This window comes from Equus przewalskii, chromosome 22 (assembly GCF_037783145.1).
Source record: "Equus przewalskii isolate Varuska chromosome 22, EquPr2, whole genome shotgun sequence".
Lineage (NCBI taxonomy): Eukaryota > Metazoa > Chordata > Mammalia > Perissodactyla > Equidae > Equus > Equus przewalskii.
In genome coordinates this window covers 38,115,176-38,127,513 of record NC_091852.1, presented here as the reverse complement: position 1 = coordinate 38,127,513, position 12,338 = coordinate 38,115,176, and the positions used below count along the sequence as shown (strand labels likewise).

Sequence of the window (12,338 nt, the reverse complement as noted above, 5' to 3'; positions counted from 1 at the left end):
TTGAGATATAATTCACATACCATTAAATCCATCCTTTTAAAGTTGACAACTCAGTGGATTTTAATATTTCATAGAATTGTGTAACCATCATCATTATCTAATTTTAGAACATTTTCATCACCCCAAAAGGAAACCCCATAACTATTAAGTCGGTCTTCATTCCCCCTGACCCCATGCCCCCATCCAGCCCTTGGCAACCACAAATCTACTTTCTGTTTCTATTCTGGCTATTTCATACAATAGAAACCACACAATATGTGGTCTTTTATGACTTGCTTCTTTCATTTGGCATATCTTCAAGGTTCCTCCATGTTGCAGATTCTATCAATACTTCATTTCTTTTCATTGTCAAATAATATTCCCTTGTATGGATATACCATATTTTGTTTATCCATTCAACAAGCAATAGACATTGGGGTTATTTCTACTTCTTTGCTATTACGAATAATGCTGCTATGAATATTCCTGTAAAAGTTTTTGTGAGAACACAGGGATTCAGTTATCTTGAGTATATGCTTAAGAATGGAGATAACATTTTTTTTTTTTTTTAAGATTTTAATTTTTTCCTTTTTCTCCCAAAGCTCCCTGGTACAAAGTTGTGTATTTTTCAGTTTTGGGTCCTTCTAGTTGTGGCATGTGGGATGCTGCCTCTGCTTGGCTTGATGAGCGATGCCATGTCCGCGCCCAGGACCTGAACCTGAAAGTTCCCAGGCCACCGAAGCAGAGCACGGGAACTTAACCACTCGGCCATGGGGCCGGCCCCAGGAAGCTCTATCTTTATCGATATGAAAAGATCTCCCACATGAAAACAGAAGATACAGAGAATGTGCCTGGAATGCTGCCAATTATTCTTTTGAAGATGGCAGGAGACTATATATTTGTATTTGCATACATATGTAAAGAAAAGTATCTAGACAGAGAAGAAATTAATAACCACTAATCTTCATTTTCTCTTTGAGACGGTGGGTACTGGACAACCGGAATCAAGGGTGAGAAGGAGACTTCTCATTGCATACCATTTTAAAATTTTTGAACCATTTTAATGTATTATAAATTATGGAAATTATAAATTTTAAAAATTAGATGGTACCTAAATTTATGTTAGCTCTAGCTCTCTAAAAACACTTTTTTCCCCAAGATGAAATCCATTAAAGACTAGAGTCAAGATCTTTAGACTAATGACAAACAGCATTGGACTTGAGATTTAAAAGGCCAGAACTTCAGCACAGCCATGCCAGCTATTGGCTGCTATGCAATCTCTGAGCCTTACTTTTCTCATTTGTAAAATGGAAATAATGACTACCTTCCTGCCAAGATTATTGAGGTAGATAATGAGACAAGATCATAAAGCAGGTAGCATAGAACCTAAAGTTGCAAAATACAGGGAAATATTATCACTGTCATCTTTAGAAGAGACATATAAAACTGGTGGATATGAGTGTGAAAGAAGATAATTGGAAATCATCATGAACCATAAACTGAGTAAAAAGCAGCAACATTACACAGACATGTGAGAGTCAACATTGAAACAGAAAAGCAATCCTACTTTACTTGAAGTACTATATCCAGGTTTAGGCTCTGCTTTTTGTTTGTGTGCCTAACGTTAGAGCAGCAGGGGAAAGGCACAATGCTGAACAAGACAGCACAGACTGGGCCCTCTGTCCCAATGAGTGACAGCTGCCACTGGCACAGTCCCAGGGCAAGGATACAACCAAGGGTTTTCTCTCAGCACCAGCTACCAAATCCTGGCCCCACAGCCTGGGAGAGGACCTGCGAAAGTGCTGGTCGGCTCTGTGTTTTAGAGGAGAAAGGTGTTCAGAAATAAAAGAGAAGTTCATGTTAGGTGAATTACATCTCAATAGAAAATAAAAGAGAAAAGAAACCACAGAAAAATAACATTTAAATGAATATTAAATGGTTGTAAAACATCTTTCACAGAAGTAAAAGAGTTGAGAAGCTTTATTTTAATAGAAATGTTCAGGTACATTAAGTATTAACATAAGACAGACATCTGATAGTACTTCTTTGTCTAAAGATGTCTGAAAAAGAAATTGTGAGCACAAGTGAACACAGATTTTCATTAACTTTAAAGAATAACACTCATCTATAATAGTGACTAAAACAGGCTTAACAACAGTGAGACCAGGATTTGGTCAGGAGAGGGAGTCCGGAAACTCAAACCTAGAGACACTTAAAAGTAGGACAGGTTTTTGCTAGAAGGGATTTAATCACTCACCAGACCAGAAGCAGGAGACTGGACCAGATAAAGCCCCAAGAGGGTTTTCTGCTCTATTCCTCTATGAAGAATCCGGTCAAGAGTTGACGGGCTTGGAGTGGTTGATTATCACCAAAAGACAACTCAACCCATCCTCAGTAGCCACGGTATTCAGAAGACAATGATAGAGGCACAAGATCTAGGACTTACTAACTCTTTTTAACTTCCAACCAAAAGCTTTTAAGAAACCAGTTTACTTCAACTTACTCTTGATTTACTGTTTCATTGTAAATTTGAAACTCCATTATTTACTCCCAAGTTTAGTACAAAAATGAAAAATTACTGTGCACCAAAAAAAAAGCAAAGTGGAAGCAACAGGATGTAGGCTCTCGAGTCAAATAGCCAAAATCTGAATCTCAACTCTGCCCTTCACTACCTGTGTAATGCGAGCAAGTTAGTTAACCTCTCTAATGTCAGTTTCTTCACTTGTAAAATGAGTATTATAAGAATATCATCAGGGAAATGCAAATCAAATCCACAGTGAAATAGCACTTCACACCCAATAGAATGGCTAGAAGCAAAAGGACAGACAATAACAAGTGTTGACAAGGAAGTGGAGAACCTGGTAGCCTCATGCACAGCTGGTGGGACTGTAAGATGGTACAACCCCTTTGGAAAAGAGTCTGGCAGCTCCTCAAACAATCATAGAGTTATCGTATGATCTAGCAATTCCACTTTTAAGTATCTGCCCGAGAGAGATGAAAACATATGTCCACACAAAAATTTGTACAGGAATGTTCATAATTAGCGTTGTTCATAATAGCCAAAAAGCAAAAACAACCCAAATGTTCATCAACAGATGAATGGAAAAATAAAAAATGTGGTATATCCTTGCAATGGAATATTATTTAGGAAGTACAGTTTCTTTTTGGAGTAACAAAAGTGTTCTACAATTAATTGCAGTGATAGATACACAGCTCTGTGAATATACTAAAACACATTGAATTGTACACTTTAAATGAGTAAAGTGTATATATGTGAATTTTATCTCAATAAACCTATTCGGAAAAAAAATAAGGCTCCCACTGCATGACCCTTGGCAAGTTATTTATCTTCTCTTTGCCTCAGTTACCTCTTTGATAAAATGAGACCAAGAATATCACCTACTTCAAAGAGTCTGGGGTAAAATCAAATGACTTATTATATAGCAAAGCACTCAGAAATGGAGACTGAACATAAGAAATGCTCAAAAAACAAACTCATGAAGCAGATGCATTGTTGCTCATTTTGTCAGGGCCCAGAGAGCTTCAATCATTAGTCCAAGGCCACACAGCAGCATGACCCACATAACAGCTCCTGACATAGAGCACATGCTCAATAAATGTTTTTTTGTTCTTTTGTTTTTAAAATTTTTTTCCTTTTTTTCCTTCTGCTTTTTCTCCCCAAATAGCCCCAGTACATAGTTATATATCTTAGTTGTGGGTCCTTCTAGTTGTGGCACGTGGGACACCGCCTCAACGTGGCCTGACGAGTGGTGCCATGGCCGCACCCAGGATCCGAACCAGCAAAACCCTGGGCCACTGAAGCAGAGCACATGAACTTAACCACTCAGCCACGGGGCCAGCCCCTCAATAAATGTTAATTTTAGCTATAAATAGGTCAAGAACAATCTATTGAAAACTTTATCATTTTTGAGAGAGAAATATTCAAAATGCTTTCTGCTTACTATATCCTATTTCAAAGCAACTTTGAATAAAACCTACTTGACACTGCTTTATTATCAGGTAATGAAGTTCGTGATACCTTCTTTAAGTTTGCATGAAGTACTATATCCAAAAATACCAATAAACAATTGCATGATAGACCGTAGGTCAGTGAAGATAGCTCTAAATCTTTCCGTTGACTACAACAGTTTTACAGAGATGGATCTTGCCCTAGTACACAACTGGAGCAATTTAGCTCTTAAGTCTCTTCGCCACTTCATCTCATCCATCCACCTTCATTCCTCTCCAAAAAAAGCCTGATTCTGTCTTACTGGCTGTGCCAGCTATCAAGGTATTATCTCTCAGCTCCAAATACATCCTTTTTGGCCTACTTTGTGATATTATATCTACACCTTGTCAACATTTCTCTTTTGCCCTCTAGTGCAATGGCAGGCCTTGTTAATAGAGGGTACAGGAGAGGTACCACAAGACACAGTAGAGGAAGGGCTTTGCTTCAGGTTCCTGTGTGCTTCTTGGATTTCTCCTACCAGGGCTGCCAAGGACATGCAGGAGACCCCAGCAAGTGGCTTCCTGTGGACCAGCTCTGCCAATGCCAGCCCACTCGAACCCCAGGAGATAGCTTCCTACAGACCAGCTCCGGCCTGTGGCACTGCAGCAAACTTCACCATCCAGCAGGCTATGGCCACATTCTATGTAACAAGGTCCCATCTCAGCCTTGGTGGGGGGCATCCTCTTAGATCCCCAGTCCCTTCCTTGGACACTCACCCCCAGTTCTAGAAGTAGCAGCTGCTCCCTGCATTTATTATTGCAATATTCCTTAGAGTCTGTTTTATAACTTTTAGTAATTAAACACCTTTTACCAGTTAATAATTCTTTTTATTAAGTTTTTCTTTGTTCAAATTACCAGTGTTGTTTCTCCCCCATGACTGCACCCTAACTCTTTCTTTTTTCGCCCACATTCTCTGGGGGTAGGGGCAGCAGGATTTTAAGCACATTAGAATTTACAACTAGTATTTGATTTTTTTTTTAAATCTAAGAGAACACAAATAAGTGGTTTTAAATATCACATTCAATAGCTTACTAGAAAAGGATCCTGCTTTCTACACACCACTAAAAAAATATAAAATGCAGGGCTGGTCTGGTGGCACAACGGTTAAGTGTGCACGTTCTGCTTTAGCGGCCCAGGGTTTGCCGGTTCGGACCCAGGTTCAGACCTGGCACCGCTTGGCAAGCCATGCTGGGTAGGCGCCCCACACATAAAGCAGAGGAAGATGGGCACGGATGTTAGCTCAGCACCAGCCTTCCTCAGCAAAAAGAGGAGGATTGGCAGCAGATGTTAGCTCAGATCTAATCTTCCACAAAAAAATAAATAAAATAAATAAAATAAAATGCTTATTAGATTATGTTAATCTTTTATTTTAAAGAGATAAATGGCTGGTTTTATGTCTTATATTTTTTAATTCTTAAAAATTGGAAGAAGTTAAAACGTGTCTTATTTCATGGTTATCAACACCTCAGAATGGATAGGCGATACAGAATTGCATGGCACAGGATATTTACCCTTGATTTCATGCACCAGAAGAATTGTGCTTCTAAAGAATTGCTCTAGTTCTAAATCAAACACTCTAAGATAATGTCACCAATCTAAAAAGAAATAATAAAAATAAAAATAAGATTTGCGGTATTTATGCAAAGGTCTTTCTGTAATAAGTCGAGATGGTAAAATGATCTTCTGTATTCTTAGAAGCACACATTTACTGAAGGTTTACCACGTAGCACACAGTGGGTCAGGTACTGAGGATGCAAAGATAAATAAGCTCGAAGGTTGTCTATTTCTGTAAGTATACGAAAAATAAGAGAGTATCCAATTTTACAACTAACAAATATTTTTAATTCTCTCATTTATAATCAGCTGAAAAAGATAAAGCAGAGACTGCTCATGTGGAAAAATACAAAAAGTTCAACAACTGTTGCAGTTTACATTTTAATATGCTTACAAAACAAAGGCAAAGTGTGAAAAGGGCCAAGATCCTTTCTCTCAATGAGCTCATAGCATAGTTGGAGATACAAACATGTAACTCCCTAAATTAAGACACAACACAACTGAGTAATGCTAAAAGTGCTGGGGACACAAAGAAGAGAGAGTAAGGAATTCTGACTCAGGGAGGCTGAGAACATTTGGCTGAGTCTTGAAGAATGAGTAAGTCAGGCAAAGGAGACAAAAGAGCATTATGTGCAAAAGCAAAGATTCAGGTAGAGACTTGGAGAGTTTGGAGCATGTTAAATTTATAAGTATGTTTGGAATATAGAGTCCTGGACAGGTGCAGAAGAAAAGCCAATAGTCAACTGCGGCTTAAATGTTTAAAAAGGGTGATCACATATCCACTCAAAGCCTCAGTAAAGCAGCACACTGTCAGCAGGAGGATATTTATAGCCCTAATAATATTCCTTCCTCCGCCCTCTTCACCAGCTGCTGAAGAGAAAGCCCAGCTATTAGTGATGAACATGATTCACACACACCTGAGCAAACAGTAAGCTGAGTACTTACGTATTAGAGTTAGGGTGATCCTCAGCAAATAGCACTCGGGATTTGAAGGAACAGAACTCAGACATACTACATCCTGCCCTGCCCCATGACCATTCAGAGTCCAGTCATTGTTCTAAACGGGCAAACCAAGAGGAAAGGTAAAACGCTGTTGGACATTTTTGGCCACATTTTGTGCTCCTATTACAGCAGAGGCAAGAACTTCCTTCTTTTAACGCAAATCAATTACCTATTTCAAGTTTTAAAGTTTTAGTCAAACAGGACTCAGGAGCCTGTAGTATACATTCAATTTGCCTATAGGCTTATTACTGCTGCATGCTCAAACAAGGAATAACAATGCCCGGATTTTTGGTAGAACATTTAACGACACATGATTAGAAGTATCTCTGCTTTTGCAGATGAAACGACTGTGGCTCTAGCTTGCATTCACAGAATGCTTCTCTCCATGGAGACTTAAGATACTTCACCAGTTTCATCTTCTTTAATTTTCATTCAATCTCCATAAAAGTAATAGTTGTGAAGTAATACTACATGTTACCAAAGGCAAAACTCAAAAACCAAAAAAGAAAAAGTCTGACAAATGTAGGCCAAGAACCCAGCCACCAACAAGACACTGCCATATTTTACATTACTGTAACAGGAACAGTGAGACTAATAAAGCAGAATGAGGTATGCCTACAGACAGGAATAGGAATGGAGTGTGACAGGTCTGGTGTCTTCCAACTGAAGGCAGTAGAGTAGGGCACACACAGGAGACATCAAGAGCCATTATGCCAGGGAATGTGGCAAAAGGTGCCATATTCAAAAATGAAGTCCTACTTCTTACGGATCCCAGAACTTCCAGGCATTCGAGGAGATTTCTCACCTTGGACTGTCGAAGATGTAGCAATGTGCTGTACTTAACTAACGAGTATAAAAGGATTCCATGCTCCATGCTTGGAGAAGCACTAGTTTAAATTAGAACTAGTTCCTTTTCCACAGGATTCCTCAGGACCTCTAACTACTAATGTACACAAGAAACCCAAAGAGGAAAAAAAGTCACACAGCATTTCCAAAACTTGCTTCACAACAGGACTACCCTCCTCTCTCAGTCCAGAAGAATATATGACCATCTACACCACCGCCTGACAGAATGGTAAAGCTCAATGATAGAATTCAAACCTAAACACATACCTCATCAGGAGGTGAGGTGATCTGCAGAGATCATCCCATGGTGACCCCATATGACTACTTGAACTTTATTTAAGAGGACCAAGGATGAATTCATTACCTTTTGGTGGTCATCTCTGTAGCACTCCTGCTGCACCATTTCCAAAAGGTTTAGAGCCAACTGCTGCCTAGAGGGGCCCTCCTCATCCATGGAGATACAGTCTTCCAAGGCAGTAGAAGATAATATCTGCAGAACTGGCATCACTAGCAGCAAAGATGACTTTGGGATTTTCTGACCCTCAGCAAAAGAGAGGAGCTTCAAAGCTATTGATCAAAACAACAATGCACATTTTCAAAAATTAATACCTCAGTCAAACAAAATGCTACTTTGTTTAACAGTGATATGCAAAAAGTTTTCTTACCCCTTTACAGTTGGGTCAGACACATAACTAACATAATAAATCTTATCCTTTTACAAATAAAAGGAACACGAAAATTAACTATTATCTAAAACATGCTGTTAATGTATATAAGTGAAAGTTTGATGATACTCTTAGAGAAAACCCATATCATATATCAAAGTATAAATCAACTCTTTTTTAGGTCAATATGAATTTCTTTAAAATAGAGTTCAACTTTTGTCCTTATATTCTGTTCAGATCCTACTACTGCCCTCAACAAATACAGCCAAGAAACTACAAAGTCCTGATCAGAGGATAACAAGACCAACGTGCATGCTTCCCTTACAAACCCAGTGAGAACTGTATTAAGGGATGCATAAGTAAAGGAGGCAAAGCAGGGCTGTCCTTCAGCTGTAATTGTTAAGAAGCTGATCAGGGAAGTCTCAAAATCCATAAGCAGCATAATAAGCAAAGCCATTTTTATAAATGATTCCTTTTTTAACATGGAAATTCATCTTACACATCAGAAACATACATACAAATGCACAATAACTTGGTTACATGCAGTCTCCCCTAGACTATTAACAGAATGAGTTAAGGCATAAATATACCTTTTTCAGTTGTTGAAGGAACCCTGATTTACTGAAAGATGTTATTCATAGGCTTCAGACCTAGATTATCAAAGTAATCAAGTGATTTCCCCACTACACCAAAAAAACTCTAAAAGCCTTAAATCATGTCGACAAGTTGCCAATATTTTAAGTCATTTGGAAGTCAAACCTGAACGTGGTATCAAGTACAAATACCTGTTACTCTAACACTACTAGTTTACATTTTTTCCTAATATTAGTCTTAATCCATAATTGCCTCTGAGATATTATGAAAATCCATTATCTTTAACAAAACAGGAAACTCATATAATACAAATGTTTCTATATTTTATATTATTAATCTTCCAGGCATTCTGATAAATTGCTATTTACAACCAAGGCTAATGTTAATAATTAAGAAGCATAATATTATATTAATGCTACGCATTTTTTAAATTTGAAATAATCAATATTCTCTTGGTTATCCTATTTTTTTGAATACTCTTTCCCAATATACTAAACAACAGTTCTTCCTTACTTTTCAATATGACATACTGGCTCGATAGTTTTCAATACAGTTTATTCAATCCAACTAAGGTAACTTTAAATCAAAGACACTAGTTAACAAAAGAAAAAGTCTGCTATGCAACACATAATAAAAGTATTGGAGTGTTTGATCCAGTATCATCCTACCACACGTGAGCCACAATAAAGGAGTGTAGATTCAGAAGTAGAAATGTGGTTTCTGTAGAACTTTGGTTGGTTTTGTCAAAAAACAAATACAATCCATTTATAAGAAATATCCAGAAAAGGCAAGTTTAAAGGAAGCACATTAGTGTCTGTCCGGGGCTGAGAGTGGGAATGAGGATTAACTGCAAATAGGCACAAGAAATTTTTGGGGGGTTTTGGAAACTAGATTGTGGTGCTGGTTGCACAACAACTAAAAAACACTTTATTGTACACTTAAAAATGGTGAATTTCATAGTGAGTAAATTATACCTCAATAAAGCTGTTTTTAAAAAAATAACAAAAGTATGGTTGTCTAAGTAGCAGAACTGGTAAATTACAGCTATGGGAAGATGCCATGCGCACTGCTATAAGAAAGACAAAAGAAAAAGCAGTTTAGAAAGGGACTAGGGAGGAGGGCAAAAATGAGCATAACACCAACAGGCAAAAGCAAGGTAGGAATCACAGCCTAAGAGCCAAGGGTCCGTTTTGCACGGTAAAGCCATTTTGAAGACAGATTGTAAGTGGAAGAGCAACACCCTCAAAATCATGATGCATTAAAACGCCCAGAAGAATGAGCTACACAATTGCTATTTACCTCAAGCACTTTTTTAAAGTCAGGGTGGGAATGTATCAATGCATCATGGCACTACGCAACATGATAAGACAGATCCTCCATTACCAGGTGGCTTATGTTGGACCAAGGAAAATAAGGCAACATTAAGGTAAAAGCCGCATTTCAAAGGTGTGACTTGTTTGTCAATCTGCCAGACCTAGCAACTTGATTGTTTACCCCACTTTTCTTCACCTTTTCTTCACTCTTTCACTTTCTTACCTTCACTTTTCTTCAAATCAATACTAGATAGCCACAAGAATGTTATTTTTCATTTGTTCTAGCTAAGTTAATACAATAACTATAAATTAAATCTTGTTCACTGTGGCACCAGTTTTGAATAGTAAAGGTATAGAGAGTTTTAAAAACAAAGACAAATGCTGAACACTTATTTTCTTTCAAGGGTTTTATGGTATTGATTCTCAGTTTGCCGTAAAACCGTGAATAAGTTGATATGGCCTTTAACATATTTTCCAATGTTACTGCTATATTATTTAGATTATAATGTTCTAACGTCCAGCTGAGATACTTGGCATATTAAGGTGTATGGAAACTTGCACAAAACACCTTGTTGGGTAAGAAGAAAAAAGTTCTATTTGATAATTATTAATTAGAAAAATTCCCTAGTGGAAACTCAAAGTATAAATGACTTTATAGCATAGCATGATAAATAGTTCAAGTGACTTCTGCCAACACTCATATTATATTTTTTATTCTTTTTTCTTTTTTCAAGATTGGCACCTGAGCTAACAACTGTTGCCAATCTTTTTTTTTTTTTTTTTCTGCTTTATCTCCCCAAACCGCCCTGGTACATAGTTGTATATCTTAGTTGCAGGTCCTTCTAGTTGTGGCATGTGGGTCACTGCCTCAACATGGCCTGACGAGCGGTGCCATATCCACACCCAGGATTCGAACCAGCGAAACCCTGGGCCACCGCAGCGGAGCACACGAACTTAACCACTCGGCCACAGGGTCAGCCACTATGTTTTACTCTTATGAGCGTATTTTTATTTACCTAGACTTAAGATTGGCTTCTGCTGACTTGCCGGAGCCTGTAGTAGTAGTAAAGCTATTCCAATTATGACCAGTTCAACAGGAAAATCCTAAAAGAAAAGAAAAAATGAGGAGAGTTGAAGAAGTTCCCAGAGCCATGGCTTTATAACATGTATCCAGGAAGAGCATATTTAACATGAAATATTATAAATGTATTATACAAAATTATTTATAGTAAGTCTGCTCTACTAAAGCAAGAATTGGTGAAAGTCACAGCAGTCACATATAAATTCAAAATAATATCCTATCTGGCCAACAAGCAATAGGCCATACACCAAATTAATTCAGAGGGAAAATTCCTTAACACAACAGACTGATAAGTCTTCAAAACATCAATCTTTGCAAACCACTGAAAACTACCTGAAATAATTAATTTAAGAATATTTCATTTCTGAAAAGTAGCTCAATTATCTACTTAGCTAATAAAGACATGATTCATCTATGTAACTTACATAATGAATTACACCTAACAAATTTTAATAAATCATGCTATTATAACAAAAGAAACATTAGTGCCTAGGGAGGCAGAGATTATTTTTAAATTACAGTGATTTATTAAACATGTTTAAATGTAGCAAAGCAATAATCATAGAAACTTAAAATCATTAATTTCACCAAGCATATAAATGAAATGAAAAAGGATGTGTATATTAAGTTCTAATAAATAAAATGCAAGTGACATAAGATGTTATTTGAGGTTTCTAAATAAAGAAAACATTAATGTACCATGGAACTAAAGAAGAAAGGTCCAGCACACTTTACTAAAATTACTTCATTCTGAAATTTTACAGAAGTGCCTGCAGAGCAAAGTACCTATAAATCACGAGGACAGGCAAGGGAAAAAAGGAAAAGTGACGTAGAGCCACATGTTAAAGAAACACTTGAGAGAAAAATAACTTAGTCTGATATACTCAGAAGTTATCACTTTGGAGATGGTATCAACTCTGGCACAAACAAATATCTATCTACATCTCAGCTATACCATTTGAAAAATGAAATTAAACTGCAAAATCTCCTAAAGTGCTTGATTATGCACTTTTAAAAAGCAGCAAAAGAAGAAAATTGATCATTTTTTTTAATGGAATATGTTCCAATTTGTGTCGTTGAGGCCTATATATGTCTACCGTTTCAAAATATAGTTAAGAACAATGAAGCAACAGCTATCTATTTGAAGACAATAAATGCATTCTGAAATCAATACACTTACAATATACACCATCAAACCATTCTATGCCATTATCTTTTCTTCAATTTCATTTCAAATTCTGCATGTCCATTAAAAAAAAAAAGGAAACTAGCAAGATCATTTAAATATCAATTTT

At 37.1% G+C, this 12,338-nt stretch overlaps 1 protein-coding gene and 1 non-coding gene across 11 annotated transcripts in view; both read right to left on the bottom strand.

Annotated features, from left to right (window-relative positions):
- The window catches only part of FOCAD (focadhesin), a 270,485-nt gene that overhangs the window by 175,233 nt on the left and 82,914 nt on the right, over positions 1-12,338 (bottom strand). For all 10 annotated transcript variants that reach the window (XR_011531312.1, XR_011531311.1, XM_070589694.1 and 7 more), the window contains 2 exons: positions 10,979-11,066; positions 7,755-7,957 (listed from right to left, as the gene is read on the bottom strand). Coding sequence is in view for 8 of the 10 variants with exons in the window: in XM_070589694.1 (XP_070445795.1) it covers positions 7,755-7,957; positions 10,979-11,066 (291 nt within the window). In the remaining 2 variants the exon portion in view is untranslated. The remainder of the gene's footprint in view (positions 1-7,754; positions 7,958-10,978; positions 11,067-12,338) is intronic.
- On the bottom strand, positions 1,657-1,785 carry LOC139078812 (small nucleolar RNA SNORA30/SNORA37 family). Its single transcript, XR_011531923.1, has one exon. It is a non-coding gene; the product is annotated as a small nucleolar RNA SNORA30/SNORA37 family (small nucleolar RNA).